Source organism: Aythya fuligula, chromosome 1, assembly GCF_009819795.1.
Source record: "Aythya fuligula isolate bAytFul2 chromosome 1, bAytFul2.pri, whole genome shotgun sequence".
NCBI classification, from domain to species: domain Eukaryota; kingdom Metazoa; phylum Chordata; class Aves; order Anseriformes; family Anatidae; genus Aythya; species Aythya fuligula.
In genome coordinates this window covers 30,802,386-30,827,207 of record NC_045559.1, presented here as the reverse complement: position 1 = coordinate 30,827,207, position 24,822 = coordinate 30,802,386, and the positions used below count along the sequence as shown (strand labels likewise).

Genomic DNA, 24,822 nt, shown 5'->3' with positions numbered 1-24,822 from the left:
TACTACCACTATCAATTCTCCTGAACACACCAATTTTAATACTCCAATGTCACAAAGGACAATCCATACGAACCATTACAGTGTCCTGTTGACAGAGAAAATATCTTCACACGTCTGCATGAACAGTGTCTATCCTTGAGGTGCTCTGGAACCTAACTCTGTGTTTCCAGACTTTGCTGTTGCCTTTTACTATCAACAGAGTGAAATTATAATGTCACTTTTGTCATATTTCATCAGATATGGGTATTTAACCCTGAGCCTGTAAAATACCAAGTCTTTCACTGACAAAAATAGTAGCAAGAAGTTCTCACCGCTAAGTAGGATTGTGTTCATAATATTAAAACCTGAAAGTTGAGCATAAAACAAATGTGGATTTCTTCAACAACATATGCTAAGAGTTATGATTCTATTTATAATTACTGGGTTAACAGGATTATCAGAAGGTTGATAAGGCAGATGATCTCTCTTTTTGTTTTGTAAAAGGATTTGCTTACGTACTAAGGCACATGAACAAACTCTTCTCTTTTTCTTTACAGTTTTCTGCAATTTATTCTGCAATTTCACCATATATCACATTTGCTTTGACATTTCACCCCATACTGATGACATTTCACTGTTTGTTAACACCCAGTGAAAAATAAATACAGAAATATTGAAGTGCACAACATCCATAGATGGCAAAAACTCAGAATCAAGGCACAAGCTATACTCCAGTTACTATCCAGATGTATAGTACAACTGGAATGGGATCAAAACATGATAGCTGCATAGACCCAAGTACAAGTTATATCTGATTCAAATTGTCAGCATTACAGAGCATTAGCACTTTAGAAGATTTATCTGGAGGCACAAAATGAAGTAAAAAGCCTAAAGGACATGAACTAACTCATGCTCCTGAAACCATGCATGGAAACATACTTTGTAGGGTACGTACCATATGAGCACGTACAGCATTTTGAGACTGCAGTAATTCTTACAGATAGAAGAATAAGTTAACAATGGAGTGATAACCTTGACTCCGTTTTTCTGTCATTTGAAAACCAGGAATCCTTTTAATGTAGGCTTAGTGTTACACACATTAATGTAATCAAAAACGCATTATGAGAAAACAGAAATGTCTTCTTAAAATGTTATAAATTAAGTATATTGAAATGATACTTGCAATCTACTTTGCTATTTAATAATAAACACCAAATTAAAGTATCTAAAAATTACTTAAACAGAAGAAAAGTATACATAATAATTTTTTTTTATTGATTTCCAGGAAAACACACATTGAGTTAGATATTTAAGTGTCTGGAAAAGAATAAGTACCCTGAGCAGTACTTTAAGGACTTCACATTCTGCTTATCTAGATGAAAAACAGAAACATTTCTCTTTTACCTGGAGAACCTTACCTCTTACAACAAGGTCAGCTGAAGCTGAAGAATTGTCAACAATTGTCTGTGCGGTGCACGTGTATCTTCCTGCATGCCGCAGCTGGACGTTTTTAATAAGCAGTTCACCATTGGATTTAATCTGTTAAAAAACAGTACTTAATGAAGCTGGTAAACATCCCTGTATAACTGATACCTATCTACACATACCTCCCAACTGATATACAGTGGTTGTTATTTCCAAGAAATGAGTACTTACTTCAAGATCAGATCACTCTCAAAGATATATTTAATTTATATGACAGCTGTTGAAAGTGTCCTGTGTTTCTTGAAGAGCTTCTGATCTTTACTACATATGAAAAAACAAATGTCTTTCTTAAGAGGTCTGTTAAGTAGGTGTTTCTTCAGAAGCTGACATTGCCTATTTTCTACTATTTTAAGACCACATCTGAACATTAGATTTAGTCAGGCCTATTTTTTTTCTTAAACAGCAATCAGATGATTCCTCTATACCATTACATGTTATTTATGCATGTTCATATGATAACAGTGTCATGGAGACCTACTAAGAGAGCCACCAATGCTGTGTGGCTCTTCCTTTACAAACCTAAAACAGCACAAATGTTTTTATCACAGAGAGGTTACAAGCAAAGCCTAGCTACAGCTCTCACTACATTATGGCTTGGCCTAGTCATCCCTGAGTGGCCAGCTGCCATCCTAGCCTGACCTTGGCCTGGCTTTCTCTCTATGGACCTGCCCTGGTCCTGTGCACAGCACAGCGCTGGCTGCTGCTACTGGACCTGCCCCACTTGGGGCAAGCAAGGGCCAGCCATGCTGTCCCCCCTTGCCTCAGCCTCCACAGTGCCATGGCAAAGGGTTTCAGGGAAGCAATTTACCATTCAGTGAGGCTCACAGACTCCTCCTCCTCCTTGTCCTCCTCCTTTTCCTTCTCATCATCACAGACCCTTATCCTTCCCCAAGACTTTTCATCAGTGTGAGACTGCAATGTCTAACTTCAGACTCATGAATTCCGTCTCACAGGCCATCCACTTTAAATTGACAAGCAATAGGCTAACACAAGGATCTGAAAACCTCCAGCACCAATAACAAAACAGCTGACTCCACTTTAGACTTCTCAAGTTCCTACAGGAGAGCTGTTCCATTATGAAATGCCATTTATGCTGCAGAAATACCTGTGTATGCTGTTTAATTTCTGGCATGCTTACCATGCACAATTTTGGACCATGCCAAAAGGAACCCCAGCCAACACATGGCACCTCACACACAAGAGATCCCTGGAAACACAGTTTGCTCCACACTGGTTTGCAAAAGTAGAAAGTTTGGCAAATTTCACCTTCGTGTACCAGCTGACCTCAGAGCCAGATAAAAGGAACTGAGGCAACTCTCTTTCCATTGACTTCTCCAAAATATCTGCTGGCAACCACTGCTGCCAGGTGTATTTGCACCATACTCAATATACATACTACACTTGCTTCACTGTCACATTGTTGGATATCTTCAACCTTTTACCTTTTCAGTGTAATTTCTATTTACTTGAATGAAAATCAAGTTGGAACATTAAAATAATAAAATAAAATAAAATAAAATAAAATAAAATAAAATAAAATAAAATAAAATAAAATAAAATAAAATAAAATAAAATAAAATAAAATAAAATAAAATAAAATAAAATAAAATAAAATAAAATAAAATAATAAAAACCCAACAACAACTCAGATTTCTTCACATAATGCTTTGGAAATCTGACTCTTTTTGAATTCCCTTTGGAGAAGTTTTAGCCCAGGTAGCTAGATATATCAAGAAGAAGCTGACTGTTTTTAACTTGCCTAATAAAAGACACTTGTTGGGTTTTGTTCTGATTTTTTGGGTTGGTTGGTTTTTTTTTGGGTGTGTTGAAGGTGTTTCCACCTAGCAAATTTACAGAGAAATTAGCAAATTAGTTATTTTAGCAAATTAACAGAGAAAGTATATCTCCGTTGTCAAAGATTTAAAATCTGTTGGTTCTAATCAGAATATAACATAAGAGTTTATAATGTCTAAGTATTTCTGTATGATGTTTTAAAATTTCAATCAGAATTTCTAGCAGACTTTTAATATGTAATATATAAAGAGAATAAAACATGATTTAACAGATATACAGAATATAGTATTTAAAATGGAAACAATAAAAATAACTAACTTAGAGGGATATAGTACACTAGGTGTCAGTATTACCTGCATTCATATAAATATAGTGATGGGATTCAGCATTATAGAATGAACACTGCAGTACAAAAGGAATTTCTCAAACACAGGAGTCTAATGCAAAGATGAAATCCTTAGTAATACAGAATCGTAGAATCATTCAGGTTGGAAAAGACCACTATGATCATCTAGTCCAACCTTTAACCTAGTACTAAACTCCATCACTAAACCATGCTACTAAGTTCTAAGTCTACATGCTTCTTGAAGACCTCTGGGATGGTGACTCAATCACTTCCCTGGGCAGCCTGTTCCAATGCTGCACAACTCTTTCAGCAAAGAAAGTTCTCCTAATGTCCAACCTAAACCTCCCCTGGTGCAACTTTAGCCCATTTCCCCTCATCTCTTGGTGCTTGGGAGAAGAGACCAATCCCCACCTCGCTATGGCCTCCTCTAAGGTAAATGTAAAGGTAAATGTAAAGTACAATAAGGTCTCCCTTGAGCATTCTCTTCTCCAAGCTAAACAACCCCAGTTCCCTCAGCCACTTCTCATAAGACTTATTTTCTAGACCCTTTTTCGGGGTCTAGAACTGGTCTTAGGACCAGCTTTGTTGCCGTTCTCTGGACATGTTCCAGGGCCTTGATGTCCTTCTTGTACTGAGGGGCCCAGAACTGAAAACAGTATTCAAGGTGCAGCCTCACCAGAGCCTTTGATAAACCCGTGCTGACTTGGCCTGATCACCAAGTTGCCCTGTAGGTGCTGTGTGGTGGCACTCAACCTAATCTGCTCCACGAGCTTCCCCAGCACTGAGGTCAGACTGATAGGCCTAGAGGCCTTAATTGTTTTATTACCACGTTACGTGATTCAAGAGATGATCTATGCAGTCTTTGCAAATTTTCTCCAGTTCTCTTAGAAGCTTATATAATACTTCATTACCTTGTGGCCTTTGGACAACCCATAATGACTACTGTCATCTTGTGTTTTGGAAAAAGTCCTTCGATTTGGGTGAAACTCTGACAAACCTACAAATTACACATTCTGAAGAAAATCTCTAGGATGCAAAGTGCTAATCTTTATGATGTCTGAATGGCTATATTTGGGGAAAATATATAGCCATATTTTCAGATGGCTATAAGGTTTGTTATCTTCAGCTACCTGTGCTTGAACAGATATGCAAAAATGAATAAATAAATAAATAAATGAATAAATGAATGAATAAAATATATTTGTCTTATGACATTTCTCTGAACCCACTTGGTAACTAGATGAACACCTGTAAAACAAGGAGCAGAACAGAGAACACTCTACATATCACAGCTACTCTGAATGAAAAACACACTTTATGTTAAGAAATACATTTCTATCTATATGTTTTTTAAATAATCAATTTGAAATATTTTTCTTATTCTGTACTTTATCCCCCCTCAAAAAAAAAAAAAAAAAAAAAAAAAAAGATTACTAAGCTAAATCACATGGTTATACATGTGGTAGTCTTTAAGGCATTTCAGAAAAGAAAAAAAAAATCTCTCCAAAATATATCTGGCTGTTTTCATGAAAGTCAAAATGTTACAAAAGATTAACAAATGGATTTATATCACACAAACTGGAAGGGGCAACATTCAGACTGCTCAGAAATCTCATTTTGTTATAAAAAACAAACCCTGCAATCCTGAAACCTTCACAGGCAGCAACAAAAAGAATTCAGATGCAAAATGGTATGTAAGAAAGAAATTGCTAAATATTTAGGCGTAAGAAATGATGTTATCATCACTGGATGGTTCTAGGGAACAACAAAGACCTTCAGTACAATCTAAAATATGATGGGCTGTCATTAGTGTCCCTGTATTAGACATTTTGAATAAATGACATAAAGTTATGTCATCAACTTTTTGTTTCCTGTCTGAAAATGAGAAGGAAAGAAAAAAAAAAAAAAAAAAAGGTTAAATATTTTCCAAATGTTCTGAAAGTAGAATGCCGGTTCAGTTCATATTTAGGGAGATTAAAATAGCCAGATAAAACTATCCTTTTCCTTTCCAAACTCTAGTGAGGATTTTGGATGCCAGTTTAAACTTCTGATCACTTAAAATTCCAGCAAAAAATTAAATCAGTTAACACCACTTTTTTTTTTTTTTTTTAAGAAATTATTGAGGTAAACAGTTGCAACTGATAAAAACTAGAATTGAGAACATATAAAAGAGAATGCTTAATTCTGGCTAGAAATACTTCTTGATTGCCATGTAGGGATGTAGGGTCATACAGAAATACAGGTTACACTGTCCTTTCTAAGTTCCAGGTCACACAAGAGTTCTTAGCAGTGATTACACAGATCAACTGGATCACTGAAAAATCCCGTATATGAATGCTTATTTTCTTTGTTTATCATAGAATCATAGAATGGCTTGGGTTGGAAGGCACCTTAAAAATCATCTAGTTCCACCCCCTATGCCCCCCCCAACCATAGGTTATTTTTGCTCATTTTATTTTTAGATATTATTAAACTATACCCATGTTAAGATATACATACATACATGTATGTATATACATATTTGCACTTTCCACACATAACTAATATGACAGGTCTTAACTAATATGTCATAACTAATACAACAATTTTCCAAAGTGCAAGTAGGATCCAGACATGAGGTGAGTCTGGAATGATGGCATTTCTGTATGGCTGCCCCCTAGTTAATTCATGAGAATTCCAGGGGTATTGCTTTCAAGGACAGCAGCCTTTGAAAATCCGTGGGGATCACTGCATAAACGAATGTTGGCTGGCTGCCTGACTAACCACAGGTAAGCCTTTTTTGTCTACAGTGGGCTACGCAATGCTGTCAACAGCTTTCAGGAAGAAAAATCACTGGGAGTGTCAGTACTGCTGTGGGAGTAGAGAAGGGCAGCTACCTGTTCTTCTGACCTCCAAAAATTACAACAAAGAAGTTGCAGAATTTCAAACCCCTTGAGTTTCTGTGTGTGTTTTTATTTTTTATTTTTTAAAGAGATAAATGGTCCTCTATTTTAGTACTCTATATAAACCTGTAGCATATTAACACTAAATATCATCCTAGAGAGGACCATACTGCCTGTGAGTCTCTATTGCTTGCACTTTGATCTGCAAAGAAACTCATGCAGTTTGTCCAGTCCAATAACGTTCACAAAAACTGTATATATTAAGAATTATCATAATCATATTATTATTTCATACAAATGATTACAAATTCTTAAATCTTAGTACTCCTTAATTCTTATGTTAACAAATTAACATACTGTACTGTATTTATTAATGATGTACCCATATACTCACTCTAATAATAATTTCCCCTATGGGCACTTGGTTTTAAAATCTAAGTGACAGAAAACATGGAAAAACATAATGTAATTAAAAATTCATCAACCCATAGATATGGTATCACACCATGTTGGTTCAGAAGTTCTCCTGAATCACAGCTTTATACGGTTGGTGATAAAGCTTTCCATGCTTCAGAAGAAGCCCAAGTTCTTGGTGGTAAAAGAAGAGCTTACAAAGCACATAAGGAGCACGGGCATCAGCAGATTCTGTCCACAAATTAGATATGAATGCACTGTATGTTTTCATTTCAAAAACCTCAGCTTGGCTAAGTTAAAAAATGCCTTCCTTAATACAGGAAAAAATGAATCACAGACTGGAAATTGTGACAGCAGTATTCAAGGATGTTCCAAGTGTATCTGTGGTTCACCACTCAGATATTTACCAAGTTTCAAGCAAAGACTTTCATCATATGAACCCTATATTTATGCTTTAATAGTGATGTCAAAAATAGTACTGTATGCTCTATTTCTGAGATTCACTGTTCCCTTCTAACAATCACCTTTGCCAGTGTACTAAATGCCATCAGAATATGACCCTACATGATGGAAAATCATTTACAAGTGCCTAGTCTTCTGTTTGAAAGGAGTATCACTTCTGTTACAACCTCAGCAACAATAAAGGACCTTATGTTACTATGAAGCTAACGAGCCCTTTGTAATAACAAAACTACATAAGAATCTGATAAGCAGAGATCTTTTAAGTCAGGTTTACAAACACAAACCTTCACATGTGTTTTAATACACAGTGGAGGTATGATAATAAAACAATCATTAAGAAGTAATTTGGAAGAGATGGGATTCTTGGAGATGAGATCAGCTTTTTTTCCAAAGCTAGTGATAACTTATAGGTATTTTAAAAAAATGTTTAACTATGAACTTTAAATGAGTTCGCCTGAATTATTTTGTTCCAGTACAGAAAATCCAACAGCTGTTGATGAATGTTAATGTAAATGTGATTGTAGCTACTTGCTTGATATTGAGATCAGAGATGACATGGGGACAACAACATCAATGCAGTTCTAGTGTCTCAATTCCATTCACAGAAAAGCTCATCTCACTTTGCTTTATAAGCTACAGCTGTCATAAAAGTTACGGGTAAATAAAAAAAACAACACAAAACAGCAGGATAATGATGACAGGGCCATTCCCACTAAAGAATCTCTTCCTTCAGTGAACTATATTTATATGTAAAGGAAGTACAGTGCTAATTCTACCCCTGAAATGTGGACTGGAAAATATTTCCAACAGATATATTATTCTTCCCCATTCAGCATACCACTGCGACTGCCTCAGGATAGTATGCTTTGTACCAGCACCCTGTGGTAATATGCCCTGTTATTTTACTTCTAAGAGGAAAAAGAAAAGACTAGATATTTGTTCACTTGCACTCATGGCTCACAGCCTTATGGTTGATGATGAAAATTCAGAATAAACTGCCGACTATATTTCTACGTGTAGTGCTGAACCCATGTGGCTTTTTCAGGTCCTGTTTAGCTAAATAGGGATGATACATGGATTTTGGCAGTTTGTGAAGACTCACAAGCACATAAGGTTACAGGTCAACTGATTTTGTAGTTATTTTTTTTTTTTTTTTTAGTTCTAGAACAGAAGTTGGCATATCTTGATCCCTTTAAATAGACTATATTTCTTTGTGCTGGAAATAGCACTGCAGATTAATAATAGGTTTCCTCAATGCCTTCAGTCAGAGCTAACTGCTTTTTGGCTTCACGCTCATCTCTGTCTTTTGCTTTCCTGCTCCTCCTTGCTTTTAACCACTGACTCCATCCATCTCATTCCATGCTTGCTACATTGCTATTAAGTCTCTTTCCCAAAATCTAGCCAAAATATGTGACTTCAAACTCACTCATGTCTAAAGTCTCTCCCTAATGCATTAGGGCACTGAAAGCAATGTATCGAGACAGTGTCTTTGGAGAGTCCCGTGTCTCTTTCAGAAAAAGTAGAAGCTCAGATGATTTGGTTGGCCATGCTTCATGAACAACCATCTATCCCCTCAATATATTCAATAAACTGTATTGAACGAACTCGCTATGCCTCTGACTCCCAGGTTTCGTTCCAGCCCACACCAAGCTGCTTTTTCCTCATCAGTAGGTAACTGAGCTTCCCTATCTAAATATTTTCCTCTAATTCTTCAGTTCTCCTGGTGAACTTTCTATTGATTTCCTGTCATTTAGCTGTACATAGACTCAACACTCTGCAAGGAAGATTACCATGGGAAGCAGTGAAGAAAAATTAAAACAAACATCTTTGTATCTTTTCTGCTGCAGAAGACTGTGGAGTGTAGAAGAGAGATTTATACAGTAAAACTGTTCAGTAATCTGTTAAAGTGGGAACACACAGCAATATATTTTTGTCTACCACATCCAAACAAGGAATCATCATTCTTTTCCATCTATGACTTACAAAACCCAAGCAGGTATTAAGCTATACTTCTCCAATAGGATTTTACAGTCCAACTTACTCTCTGTGGTTTACAAAAACATCTGTTTTGGAGAACTTTCTGTTTTGGCAAATGCTGTCTCCAATCTAGAAATCATCTCACCTATTTCAGACATCTATAGTGTGGATTTTGGTATCTGAACTAAACACCTTTTGCAGTCAAAGCAAAGAAACAGGCCCTTCCACCTGTGATTTACTTTAATGAAAAGTAGCTGTCTGGCCACACATCTTCAGAGCATTATGAATGTAGTCCTTGAAGACTGCAAAGTTTTCTGCACTTTGGAGAGGGGTAAGGTAAGATGAATAGTATTTGAATATAGAACTAAAAACAAAACAAAACAAAACAAAAAGGCTTTTGAGAATGCAGTGATGTTCAGTCCACACTGCTGCACAATTATGCACAGACAGCTTGGATTCAGAAATGACTTCAAAGCCAAATAGAGCCTGAGCAACAAGTCCTGCAAGTTCTGTGCCAAACGTGTTTTGTCACCTTTGTGTCATGTCTCTGTGAACACTGGAAAGCACAATGCAAAGGCCTGACTTCAGAGCCAGCATGGATTCAGTACATCTTAATTCCTGCTTAGTAGCACTCATGACAATGGGGTGTGTCAGCACCATCTCAAAGAGTGCTCCTCGTTCTGGGAGATCTTCTTACTTGGTTGCAATGCTACACAATGTCCCAAATGACACCTTTCTTGGCCTAGGAACAGCCTAACAAAAATGAAGGGAAGGGAAGGGAAGGGAAGGGAAGGGAAGGGAAGGGAAGGGAAGGGAAGGGAAGGGAAGGGAAGGGAAGGGAAGGGAAGGGAAGGGAAGGGAAGGGAAGGGAAGGGAAGGGAAGGGAAGGGAAGGGAAGGGAAGGGAAGGGAAGGGAAGGGAAGGGAAGGGAAGGGAAGGGAAGGGAAGGGAAGGGAAGGGAAGGGAAGGGAAGGGAAGGGAAGGGAAGGGAAGGGAAGGGAAGGGTCAAATTTCTGACTGGAACCAGCCAAATTACTCTTTCTGACTATCTGTACAAAATAACTATAGTGTTTCAAATATACATTAAAAATAGAATTATACACCTTTACTTTCACATATAAAAGAGAATGTTTAGTAATAACAAAATTTATTTGGATAGCGTATGTAATTTAAAATATGAATTAAAAGTAAGCCTTTCAGTCTTTAAATATACATGACAAAATCGAGGTCCATAAATAACAAATGACCAAACATCAGATGTTTCCTGATTACTTGAAGTGCTATATCTGCACAGGATTTGAAAGGAAATGTTAATGTCTACTTTCTCAATTAAATAAGAACATAAATTCAAAAGCAAGAAATTTAATAGTAAGATTTTGTAGACTCCATTTAACACTTCGAAAGTTAACCAAATAGTATGTATATTTGTCATTCTAAATATCACTGTCATACTTGGTCATGTGAAATCAAAACAGTACTGACAAACGTTGTTTTGATAAATGAGTTTTAGTACTAATGTAATGCAAATTAGCTTTGCCTTTAGCAAATGATGAAGTTACTAATGCTTCCATTTAAAGAAAAAGAGACGTATGCAGGTATTTACATGAATTTCATTAGCATTCAATTATATGTATGTGACAACAATGTTAATATTATGTTCAGAATTGAAATATTGTGGCTGTATCAAGTTTCCACATGTTGATCTGCATTGTCAACACAAATTAATAGTGATATTATCAGAAAGATAAAGTAGGATCCTTCAACAACAGGAAATTATAGCAGAGGGCATGCATCATATGGCCAGTAATTGCAATATTCATGATGGAATATATATTTTTTTATGTTTGTGAAGAGTTGCGTGGCAGTATGGGAGTTAGGGCTGCTGCACACGCAACAGCTCATGCCTTTGCATCCGAGAAAGCCTGAGCAAACCTGCCACCCAGTGACTTCAGATGAGAATTGCAAAAGAGATGCAAGCAGTAGGCAGGAGAAAATCCCTTTACTCATATTAAAAAGGGGGAGAGAGGGGACATAACACCTTTATGTAAGAAAATGATAACAAATGAAACAGAAATGTTGAAAGTACATATTTCTTTCAATTACACCCTATATAAACATTTATATTTAATCCCTTACATTTTAAAAAATTATCCTATATTACGTGCTGAATCCTGAAATAACTACAAATCTCAGCTACAGACTTGGAATGCAATCCTAGTGCCCCCTCTGTCCTCAGTGATGAAGAACGAGTTGCTTGTGGAAGAGCAATAGAAATGATCTGCACTTACTTTGCATTTGAAAGCAAAAATAAGGCTCAGAAATACAAACCAACAATCTTCTCCAGCTTCAATTATTTATACCTGTATTGATCAAGTGCAAAAGGAACATAACAAACTAAGAATCATCCCTCAGGAAAAAACGTTACACTCTGACAAATTAATTGATGTTTGGTTCTAAGCTACTTAACTTTAACAGTCTAAATGAATTAATAGTTAGTCACGCCTCAGCTACTTCTGCATACTATGGATTAAGCATCTCTATAATCTATTCAAAGAGCCAAGTTACATCTAGCACAAGATTCATCACCTACATGAAGTGAAACACCTCTCTCTCTGTCTCCAGACAGGTTAATTTGGTTTTTAAAATCAATTACTTCAGTAAATCAGCTATAATATTGCAGAGTTGGGAAGAATTTGGGATCAGAAGATGAAGGACCACCAGCTATCTCTGAAAGATGAAGCAGCTGGCTGGAAACCTAAATACTAAGTCAAACTTCAGAGAGATTTATGCCCTACACACTTGCTGAAGCCTGTATTTGGCCCCAGACTCATTCTGTAGACATGTTTTGGTAGAAAGTGTCCTAAAATTGTGATTAAATTTCAGAATAAAATTCCTAAATATATATATATGTATTTCCTTCTATTTTCATTGTTAAAAGGACAACTCAGGGGTGAATGTCCATGATATAAGAACTTTTCTTCAATGCATGAAAAATGGATGGAGAAAGTTCAGGCTTTACATTACAAAGTCCTTGGTAAAGGCAGTTTCACCTTTCTTCTGCACCAAAATCATTGTTTCATCTATTCTTTTAGTCAGATTTGCTGTTTAATGTAACACAACTTCTTTGTATGATTTCTGTCAAGTGGTTAAAAACAAGCAACTAAAAGAGAATGTACGAAATGAGGAACGGTTCTTTTTACAAGGATTCCTTTTACACAGAATACGTTCAATAGAAGCTTTATTCTTTAAGCTTTTATTTTGACCAACACGCAGACTCATTCTGGCATTTATCTGGGGAAAAATTAATGTTGTTAGGAGGTGATTCAAGCTTCTCCAAGGTACTGCTATGTACTGATCAGTACCTATGTGGAAATAAAGACATCAAAAGTGTGGCCTAACAGCCACATGCAGCAATTTTTTTGAATGATGCTGGAGTATTAGTGTAAATCTACATAGTTTGTAGATATAAACATAACATAAGCAGAACATAAGATAACACTTTTCTAATTCCTTAGTACTCTGCTACTGAATTTGGACATAGACTTTCAGGAGCTTTATTTCAGAAAGAGATTTATGTCTTTGGGTTTCAATGTTTTCTAGCCGACCATCGTATAGTTCTACTGTCTTTTTGGACAAAGACATTCTCTTACTGAAAGAGAGCATGGTGACTTCTTAGGGATGCTTACAACTCAGCAAATGAGCAGGCTAAGTAAGCTCTGGGCCTTTGAAGGACTGGTTTGTTCCAAATCAGACTAAAGTAGCTATGCTTGAAATATCTTCTCACTTCGAGATAAACAGATATTCAAAAATAACATCAGAAAAAATAATCCCTTGGTCAATGGAAAATTAAATAATGTTGGTGGTTTAGGGCAAAGACTCTGTAGGAGCTACTGTTAGAAGGCAGATAAGTTTGAAGACAGCTGAAACTGACCCCAAGCCCTGGAGTTCTTGATTTCACAGGCACTGTTAGCAACCTTTTCTCTCCACACACAAGTTTCTCTTGGGAGCATGAACAGAATCTCTATCTAAATTTGAGTATTTTTACATCATTTAAACTCAGAACAACAGAATAAATATACACACACTCTGAGGTTGTGGTTGAATATTACATAAATTATCATTAGACACAGCCAGAAAGGATTTCGGCTTAAGGTATTAATTTTGAATAAGCCTGACAGAAGACTTTAAAGAGATAACCATACACACAAACACAAAAGGTCTATAATTCCTCTTTCTATGTGCCAAAATAAGTGTCTTTGTATTAACTTGTTTAGACTTCACACAAACTCTTCTTGCTCAGTGTTTACAGACTGTTTGACTCCTACCCACCATCTGGCCCAGTCTTGTGCCAAATTCCAGAAATGTTGATGAGAAAAACATGGGCAAGTTAAAGTGAATGTATATGCATGCTTTTCCAAGATAATCTGCACCCTGTTTACTATCAAACTACCTACTTACTAGTTGTATTCACTCTTCATCAGAGTGGGATTTAACTGAAATATCAAAATACTTACATCAATTTAGATATCTGAATTCAGGTATCTACCTGCAAGTGTCTACATATCTGTATGGTGTCTAAAGTAATTTTATATTATGTTTTTATTCTACTGTATTTATACAGACTTGAACCACCACAATAGAAAAAGTAAAACACAAAGGACAATTTGTGATAAAGAAAACTAGTATTTCACATATTAAATAAAGATCTTTAGTATCTTACCATAACATTCCTTTCATAATGCTCGTGTTCTTTCTCAAAATCTATTACAAAGCCATTTAGAGACCAAATAAATGTCAGGTCTAATGTGGGATCATGGGATGCAATGCATTGCATGGTAGCATTCTCTCCAACGGTGACATCAACATTCAGCGGCGCTAAAGTAATCCTTGTAGCTTCTGTGAAGTTAACAGCACACATGGAAAATTCCAGTAAGAGTTTATGCAAATATAAGCTCAGCTCTGTAACTGATTATGCATGAAACCACGCCCTCAATTCTAGTTTACATGTTATTCACACAGCTACATTTGAAAGAACCAAATTAAACAGAACAAAGGAAAACTTCAACAACTGAAATGCCTAACTTGTATTTAGCTGTCCTTTGAAAATGGTTATGGTTCTGTCTCTGAATCATATTACTAACTATTCAAAGCTATTTTTATTCTTTCACTATATCCCAGGTAGAGAGAAGACATGTTAAGAATCTTTTGTGACCTGTGTTGTATTTGTGTATTTCTTGTTTTAATTATAGTATTTCTTATGTTTAAAAACCTGTCTCTTTCACAAACAGAAAATTCTACTCAGTTGTCAGGCTGAATCAAATTTCCATTACAGTTTTGCAGGAACTGAGATCTTAATTTCTCTGCTGAGAAACAATATAAGGGATGTATAACAAACTATACATATAACTACACGTGGAAAGAAAATAAATACAAAAAAAAGGAAGAAAACTGTACACCCCTCAGCAATGCCTCTCATCATTACAGAAACAGAAAAAGGCAGAGAGTTAAATGCTTACTAGAGATCTTGGTACATGCATCAAATTTATGGCAAATCAGTGACAGAATCATGGAAGAAACTCACTGGATACTTGTGATACTTGTTTCTTTTCTCTCAGATACAATCATGAAACAAAAAGCCACTGAATATTTGCTCCTCACACCACAGCATATAATAACTTCTCACAACTATAAGAGTGGGTACCAAATCCTGGAAGACGATAGTCATAAGAGCTATTGCCACGAGTCAAGATCCAGGTTTCAGTGTGCTCCAAAGGACACACTACACCCTATTATACATGTAACTGCAAAGTATCTCTAATAAACTTAACATTTCTTGTCACACTGTCTGGGAGAGAAACTTTTATCCAGATCCTACTCTACTAATCCAAAAAGTGCCTAATCCTGAGACTATGAGTATGGCACAGCTACTCAGTATCTCAGAATGGAGTATCTCAGTGCTTGGAGAAAGCTGTTAATATTTATCTCTAAAACCCTTACTATAGACACGCTTTAGGATAACTGATGAACTCTAATATTATGCTTGTACATTCAGTGTTTGGTTCTACTATTAGTGAGTTACTAAATGTTTACATAAAGAACTACCAGTCTAAGAAGTTGCTGAAAAAGTGGTCCGGAAGCAATGTAAAAATAGCATGTGGGAAAGGCCATCAGACTTCACAGTGCCTATCAACTTCAGTTTAACTTTTATATTTCTTGTAGTCGTAATCAATATCTGAAAAGTTTTATGAGCCACACAAAGTGCTTGGAAATGCCATTTTCAAAGCATTCTTAGTCAACACTCATCATTGTCCACAATGTGAAAATAATTTTGAAATACATCATCTGAATATTCTGTTTCTGCTGTCACGTAAGGGAGGCATCTTAGTCCTTCGGTATCCCTTTTTAGATGATTCAGAGCAGAATACTCCAAAATTTAGAACATTTTATACCTATTTTATAGAGTTTATAAAGCTATGGTTTAATTGTTTCACTGTGTAGATTTACTATGCAAATGTTCATCTTGATTTTAGAAAGTATGACTGGATTATAAAGGGGCTGGCTATTTACATAACCTTTCAAGATAATTAAACGGCTGAGGGTAATACTAGGACACGTAAAATTGCAGAAGATGATCAAAAGTAACTGCAAACATTGAAAAGATCTGATTAATCAAAATAAAGACTTACAATAGCATAGAATCACAGGTTGGAGAAGACTTCTAAGTTTATCATGTCCAACAGTTAACCTAGCACTGCCAAGTCCACCACTAACCCATGTCCCTAAGCACCGCATCTACTCATCTTTTGAATGCCTCCAGGGATGGTGACTCAATCACTTCCCTGGCAGCCTGTTGTAATGCTCCACAACCCTTTCAGTGAATAATTTTTTCCTAATATCCATCCTAAACCTCCCCTAGCACAACCTGAGGCCATTTCCCCTTGTCTTATCACTTGGAGCTTGGGAGAAAAGCCCAATCCCCACCTCACTATAGCCTCCTGTAAGGTAATTGGGGACCGATAAGGTTTCCCCTGAGACACCTTTTCTCTATGGTAAAAAACTCCAGCTCCCTCAGCCACTCTGGAACACACAGACCTGTGTTCCAGATCCTTCAGCAGGTTTACTGCCATTCTTTGGACACACTCCAAACATGTCCTTCTTGTAGTGAGGGGCCCAAAACTGAACACAGTACTCAAGGTACAGCCTCACTAAAGCTGAGTACAGAGGGACAATCATTTCCCTAATCCTGCTGGCCACACTATTTCTGACACAAGCCAGGATGCTGTTAGCCTTCTTGGCCATCTGAGCACATGGCTGGCTCATATTCAACCAATACCTCTGCATCCCTTTCCACCGGGCAGCTTTTCAGCCACTCATCCCCCAGCCTGTAGCATTGCTTGGGGTTGTTGTGCTCCAAGCGCAGGACCCAGCACTTTGCCTTGTTGAACCTCATACAGTTGGCTTCAGCCCATCAGTCCAGCCTATACAGATCCCTCTGCAAAGCTTTCCTACCCTGGAGGGGTAGGAAACACACATAACCTGGTGCCATCTGAGAACTTACTGAGAGTGCACTTGATCCCCTCATCCAGATCATTGATAAAGATATTGAAGAGAACTGGCCCCAATACTGGGGGAACACCACAAGTAACTAGCCTACAACTGGATCTATCTTCCTCATAGTACAATAAATCAGCTGTAAAAATGCTTTTGATCATACAGATCTGATGATACAGATTAATTCTTACATTAGTACATCAGTGTTGTGTTATTGAGCTGCCACATTCAGTATGACTTCTGGAACAGACATTAAAAAATGTATTTAATAAAATACTTTTCTACAATCAGTAAGACTTGGTAGACATAACTATTCATGAATGTCATATTTCCTGTCTTAATTCTACAGCTATTTTTTACTTGACATCAGATTTAAAATACACTGTTGTGGATATTCAATCAGTGTTCAGCCAGTAAATACTAATATCTGTAAGGGAAAGGAATTTAGTAGTGCAACTATATGGCTATACACTTCTACCTCACAAATGTAATGCATGTTTATTTAACTGAAATGCTCTTTCAGTCTTGTTTACCTCACCAGAGGAAAAAAAAAAAAAAAAGTTAAAGATGGTCAATATGAGTCCCATTTCTCTCTTCCAGTCATGATCCTACATTTGTGCTTGAGCTAAGCTACCAAGTTGAATGAGTGCATCAGAATGTGTTAATTTAACAGACTGGACTTAATAAGCCCTGAAAACTGAGATGCAATTTCTGAAATGGTGCACATGTAACCAGTTTCTACTGTGCAATACATTTTAAAAGGTGCAATACATTTTTAAAAGAGCAACTAAATTAGAAATAAAAGATATGAAGTGGCTTGCAAAAGTACTGCAATGCTGGGACAAAAAATAGTGTTTTTTAATTGTGGGAAGCAAACCTGAAGCAAACTAATGCAATTTAGAGGTTTACCTGTCATTTCTAGAACACCAGTGCTATTAGCTTTTCCTCGGTTATTTTCTGCAAAACAGGTGTAGCGACCTTCATCCAGCTTTGTGATATTGATAATCTCCAGGCTCCCATCATCCCAGATGCGTATGCTATTGAAAGTTTTCAAATTACAGCAAGGGAAATAAAGCATTTAGATCAGAAAGAAATAATTTCAGTTGGAATTGTAGTAAGTTAAAAGACACCACACTCATCTCTTGGAAGCTCATCCCTAACAGCAGTTTATAAATCCCTGACAGCATTTATAAACACCCCTATAATCCAAAAATATTTAAATAGATTGTGGCATGATTAGATGCCTCACATTGCTGGAGCAAGAGAGTATATTTCTATTTACTAGTAAGCACTTAAATATTTTTCTTACATTTTTGTAATACAATTCAATTCTGAAATGTGAACAACACCAAGTAGACTGGCTAAAGCTGCACACTCTGCTAGCTCTACGGATCCATGCTGTTAGTAACATTTTGGCATATCATTTTCCTGAAATTACACATTCTCCTGCCCATGAACTCTTCAAAAATGAGGACTAGCCTGCATGTTAAATAGAAACATAAGACAGCAATTTTAAGATTCATAGTGCCCATTAACAGTCAATACTAACCGGCTCCCATTTACAAGCAATTCAGTTCCTTTGCTCCAGGAGAATTTTGGCTTAGGAGCAGCTTTAGGTTTGCATTCAATGATTACACGCCCCCCTTTAGCTGCTAGGATTTTCTTCTTCATAGGGTTCAGTTCAAAAGTAGGAGGTGAAGCTGAAAGCAAAAATTAACACAAGTACTGCTTGTAGTGACTTTTCTGAAGAACACAATTTGTTTGCAACATTAAAAAAAAATATATCAAAATATTGAATTGTATACAAATGTACATTATTCAGACCAGTGAGAAAAATATTAATGATACAAAGATGTGGTGAGAAGCAGATGGTGATCTAAAAGAAACAGCGAAGATAATTGTGTAGTTATATACTGTGTTACAGCAGAAGTTTCTTTTTGTTCATTTCTAAACTTCCATCTAAGTTTACTCTAAGAAGATCAAAGCCCACTGAAATCAATAGAAAGTTATTCCTTTTCAAAGGCCTTTTGATCAGTCCTAATAAAATTTAGATTCCAAGAGCCCAACTTCTGTAAGAAGTTGCTCAGTCAATTACACCTTCAAATTGTATGTTGTTTTACTTTTTGGTGGTTTTAAACTCTTATCTAGCAACTTTAAGGTTACTCCCTTCTCTCTCTTTCTAGTTTTCTGTTTGGCCAGCTATCTTTAAGTGCTTCCTGAGATGTACAACTGTAATTAGAGATGACTGTAGCAAGCATCACACTTATGTACCTGATGTCAGACTTTTGCTTACTATTTTTTCCTTTATTTATAACTAAATATGAGAAAGAAATACTTTTAATTACTGTGTATTTCAGTGTACCATTACTATTAACCATGCCAGCAAATATGTGCACAGCTTGGGGAAATATGGCTTTTAGTTAACTATAGAAGTACAGAGAAGTCTGCTTAAACATCCACATCTTACCAACAGTGATGTGAAAACGCTCATGCAAAAAGTGCTCATTTCTGGGTAATCCAGGCTGGCAGTGAGTAAATCACTATGGAGAAACAGTAAAGGATGAAGTACTGTGAAATGGGTTGGGGAGGTCAAATATAGCTCTTGGGAAAGTCTGGATGTGAGTTTGAGATGGAAAGAACACAGGGTAACTACTACAAGGAAATCTTCTATGGAAGCCACGTCAAATAGCCAGTGCATCTGCTGTAATGTCATCAGTGAAAAGGTCAGAAATTATTTTAAGCCTGTGCACTCTGAATCTGAAAGTGATTTGGAAAATTCAATGGATTAATAACTATATCCAGCCTTCAAATGGGACAGCTATGTCACACACAAATATTGCAACTGATCTTAATGGGCTATAGAAGGCAAAAGCAAAGGGAAGAGTGAAGAGGAAGATTTTCAAAGGCCTGATGCCTGAAAACACAGCTCCTAAAAAAGCAAATTTTGCCCAACAGAGGAGTGAGTGTAGGTGAGCAAAAAAGAAAACACTATTCAATATGTTTTGCAAGCTTGACAGTGACTCTATGCAGTTCATATAATTTCTGCACTATCATTTCCTATGTGTGGTAATAGCAGCAAGCAAATATCAGAAAAAAAATACAGTAATAAACAATTTCCATAAATTAGTATCTTGATTGCTCATATTAAAAATTTACTAGTTTTAACAACAGTTTTTTTTTTTTTTCAGTGAGTGTTCTTTCCCCTCATGCTCACAGTAATTTGTTACCAAGCAATTCCTGCAAATAAGACTCAAATCTGAAGTAGTATATAGAGCAAATAATCTCACTGACCCACAATCTTCAGTTCAGCATTTGCATAAATAATTCCATGTGTGTTTTCTGCTATACACTGATACATGCCAGCATCTTCAAAGGTCAGACTTTGAATTCTTAGTTCACCTTTCCGGAACTAAAACACAGAATCAATAAAACAACAAGATATTCATATATACAACATATACTGAAGAATTCACACCTATCCCCATTTCTTTACTTTTTTTTTAGTGACTGCATTCAGAAGAGAGTCCCTCACATAACATTAAGGCACTGATGAGACTTTCTTTTTATCCTTGCTACATTTCCATCCCTGTACATTTCCATCTTTGTGTACATTCACCTTCTTAATTCTAAAGAAAGAAAGAATCAGTGTCATTATTTTTCTGGAAAAATCATAGCTAAGTGGCACTAGGTGGACATATCTGTTCGTCAGTCCTTTGTTACCAAACCAATTCAAACACTACTGATACAGAAATAAGAAACTAGAAATTAAATGTTTTATACACGTAAGTCTTGTTTCACCATGGTCAGTGTTCAGAATGTTATGATGAATGTATATTTTTTTACAACAGTAAGAGGTCAGAGCAAGTCCTAAATAGACAGGACTTCTTCCAAATATTCTTCTAGGAGACCATATAAATCATTCTATGTTACTCTATTTTTATATAAAAAGAAAATTTTGTAAACCAAAATGAAGTACTTGATCTATTTCTAAAAAAAAATGTGTATAAAAATGCTCAAAATGAGGTGGGATATTTTGTACATTATAAATAGATGTCAATTGTTTTTTGAAGACCATGTTAAAAATTCTTTTTCTTGTGAAAATTCTTTTGAAATGCATTAAATTTGTGTAAGAATCACTTGAAGTGCATAGAGTAGTGGAAAGGAATAACATTTATCTGAAAAAATAATAGATTAAAGGACTCATATTTCTTATACTGTTTAATTTAAATACATAGAGATCAGGTTTTTTACAAGAAATTTGTTTTGTGCTAAATGAAATACCTAATTAAATATATATGATTCAGAAACAAGCTATTTTCTCAATGTAATTTAAATATTTTTGTTATTTTCCATTTTGAAATGGAACAGCATAATCTTCTGGTATATTACTGGAGAATTACACGTTGCTTTCTGCAATCCAGTATGTAGATTTTGTCAGTGAAACTCAAATGTAGTGTCAAGTAATTTGCTTGTTAAATTACTTGTTTGTAATAACTGCAGAAGCATAGTTTTTTTCTGGTTTAGGCCATCTCCATATGGCAGATGGTGATATCCTTATTTTTCCTCCAACCTCATATTTTTTTTCTTACAATATACAGCCAAAGAAACTCTGCCTCATTTTCTTCTTTTGTTTGCATACCAAGGCCAGTGTCACCACAGCTCAATGGATGCAGTCTTCTACTGTGTTGTTTAGTAGCTCATCTCACAGTATCAGCAAGGGATATTAAATACATATTGAAATGCCTGGACTGAAAATCTACTTTGTTAAAAAAAAATCTAGAGCAATAAACTGAAATTATCAAACAGTACTCACTTACGCTTCATATCACCTAAAAGAATGGAATTTTGCAATGTTCTGTGACTAGAAAAAATGTGTAAAAGCGCATGATATAGGAATACCACTGATCGTTGTGAAATCATTCTATCTCCTTGTCTGCACTGACTCCATTCCATCTTACATTTTTTAAACATGCATTTATGTTTAATATGGTAAAAAGATTATTTTTAGAGAGAAGCTGATGACATTTTTCATCTAGAGAGAAGAAAATAGCATTTATTTATAAAGGACTAGAGAAAAAAGGAAAACACACCTCTCCCTTCCCCCCCAAATATGTGGTCAAAAGACAAGGTCAGAATTCAGAGCTGAATACTAAATAGTGAGAAAAAATGCATTTCAAAACTGATGAGAAGACTGACATAAAACTTTCAAAAATTGATTTCAATTCTTAATGCATATGGAAGCAGCAGAAATTTGTATCATTATAATTCAATTTCTTTTAGTCCTTAATAATGCATGCTTCAAAAAATCATTTCCATCAGCTAGCCAATCAATCCTGCATTACCTATGGCAGTATACTTACCGAGGCACCGTTCTTCAACCATCTAATTGTTGGAATAGGCTTGCCTGTAGCTACACAAGGCCAGTAGAGGTCACTGCCTATATCCTTCTCTGTGTCATTGATATGTTCTACCCATTCTGGAGAGGCTGAAGAATAAATAAAACACAAAAATGAAACAAAAGATGATGCCTTGTAAATACAGCAGATCTGTACTTAACTAGAATTATGATCTACTAATTCCACTGCTTTTCCCATGATACTTAACTGGCATAATTATAACTCAGTAATGCATCAATATACCAACACAAGAAAGAATGAAGTGAAGGTGTTTTTCTTTTATCACGTAGAACCAAAATAACTACAACTCATTGTTTAATTAGCATAGAATATGAAATTGTAATAATGGTTCACAAATGTCCAAGAGATATGTTACCGGTTACAGTGACCTGTGGATTATACAACATGTAAATTATTCAGTAATGCCATAAAATGATACTTAAATGACATGAAATTGAGCAAAGACAGTTAGATACTGAAAGGTTTTCTAGGAAATATTCTCTTGGCTCAGAAAATATACTTAATAATATGGAAAATTTCCCATTATTTTTGCTCTTGCTAAGAAAATGAATTAATTTATCAACTTAAAACAAGCAGTAACAATCTTCCTATGCCAATTTTGATTTATCCCAATGAAGTTCAAGTGCTTAACTGAGGATCTTAACTCAGGTGATGTTCTTTATTGCCTGTGAAATGAGACAGAATTCTTCTGAAGTGAATTCAGATGTTATACAGAACATTTTCATGCCACAAATTGTGGTGTAAGTCTCAGTCAAGGAGTCTGGATACTTGAGATGTTTCCACTATAGATGTAAGATAAATTTTTTGTCCCTCCTTTAACCAAATGCATGAGGGGAGGGGACAGAGGAGGAACAAATAATTGACTGTAGCTAATATGAGACAGAGCTAAGATAGATAGAACAAACAAAATGGAAAAACAAGAAGCATAACAAACCTAATGGTCTATTTTTCTTCCTGGCAGTTCTTTCACTTCAATTACTCTAAATCTATTAATTAATTCCCATTACGCATAATTATATCAATATGAACGCACATTGCTGTCAAGGTGTACATGCAGCTACCATAACCAGGCAAATTGAGCAGTTGTTCAATTAATACATGAATTTTACGCTTGACATTCAATGCACAGGCTTTGACTTTGTTTTATTAACTCAAGTAGCAGTGGGTCAGGATGATGCAATGAGTCAGCACTGACATCACATGTGAAAACACAGATACTTCCAAAATAATTAAAACCAACATAGATCATGAAGAATAAAATTTTTCTACCTACCTTGCACATAAACTCTTGCTTGATGTTTATCTTTTCCTTTATAGTTTTCAGCCTCACACTCATAAAGTCCTTCATCTTCATACTGAATATTAAAGATCTTAAGAACTGCACCAGACATGCTTATCTCAGCAGTGGCTGGCATAGGTTCAAGGTATTTACTCCATCTGAGTTCAGGAACCGGACTTGAAAAGGTACAGTAAAGTACAAATCAGCATGTTCTAGAAGTGTCTGTTAAATTGCAGACTACAAAAAAGTATTTGATGAAACATATATTTTTATTCCCTGAAATATGAAAGCAAACAGTGCTCTACAATAACTTTAGTACATACTTACTTCCCAAGAGCAAAACACTCCAGTGTCACATTTTGCCCCAGGAGAGCATACGTGTCCTTGAACTTCACCTTGATATCAGCAGGATACACTTTAGCACCTGACATGAAAATAACAGATTCTCAGAAAATGCATGGTAGAAACAAACATATGTATTAAAACTTCAACAGTTCAAGAAAATCCATTTTAGAATTCCAGACAAAAGTCTTCATTAGAGTGCATGTGCTGTCTATGAAGTCTGATGCAGCACATAGTAAGGCAGAATTGTTTTATTCAGCAACTAATTGTCTCTGGACAGTAATGTCTAACATTTTTTTATAGAACGATATTTCAACAAAAACTCATTTATTAGCATTTGGAGCGTGATGATGTGTATTTGGGTGCAGACAAAAACCCGAGCCTCTGTTTTTCACAGATACTTTTACTGGATGGAAAATTCTGAATTATTGTGAATTTAAGCTCAGTATTCTCTTACTAATGGCACAAAGATGCTGCAGACAGCAAAATCTACAGCTTAATGAAGACACATGTATGTAGTGTAATCAAATCTACCTACTGGTGATCTCTGTGGGACTCCTCTTGCAATTCTAGATGAAGATCTCAGTGTGAGTATTGGCCATGGAAAATTTGGACAAAGATCACTGATTTGTAATAACCCAAATTCAATCATAGTTCTTCACTGTAATATCTAACAAATAAAAGAGGCACTGAAATCCTGATGATCAGTTTATAAGACTCTAGTGACTGACAGTCTAAAGTGGCAAAAGAGAACCTGGTTACCACTTGAAAAATATGCAGTTTTCATGGAATGGCAGAGGCTAATCTAGTACCAAAACTGAATAGGTAGATTGGATGGTGAGATGCAGGTCCCTTAGGTCACCATTCAATAGAAGATCTTAACAGCCCGAAGGG

The 24,822-nt window shown here is 35.9% G+C and overlaps 1 protein-coding gene across 1 annotated transcript in view; it reads right to left on the bottom strand.

Moving 5' to 3' along the window:
* Positions 1-24,822, bottom strand: part of CNTN1 (contactin 1) — a 149,269-nt gene that overhangs the window by 44,602 nt on the left and 79,845 nt on the right. The window contains exons 7-14 of the mRNA XM_032189513.1: positions 23,914-24,010; positions 23,581-23,762; positions 22,251-22,375; positions 20,182-20,299; positions 18,440-18,590; positions 17,800-17,927; positions 14,060-14,235; positions 1,398-1,518 (exon numbers count right to left, since the gene is read on the bottom strand). Of these exons, the coding sequence (XP_032045404.1) occupies positions 1,398-1,518; positions 14,060-14,235; positions 17,800-17,927; positions 18,440-18,590; positions 20,182-20,299; positions 22,251-22,375; positions 23,581-23,762; positions 23,914-24,010 (1,098 nt within the window). The remainder of the gene's footprint in view (positions 1-1,397; positions 1,519-14,059; positions 14,236-17,799; positions 17,928-18,439; positions 18,591-20,181; positions 20,300-22,250; positions 22,376-23,580; positions 23,763-23,913; positions 24,011-24,822) is intronic.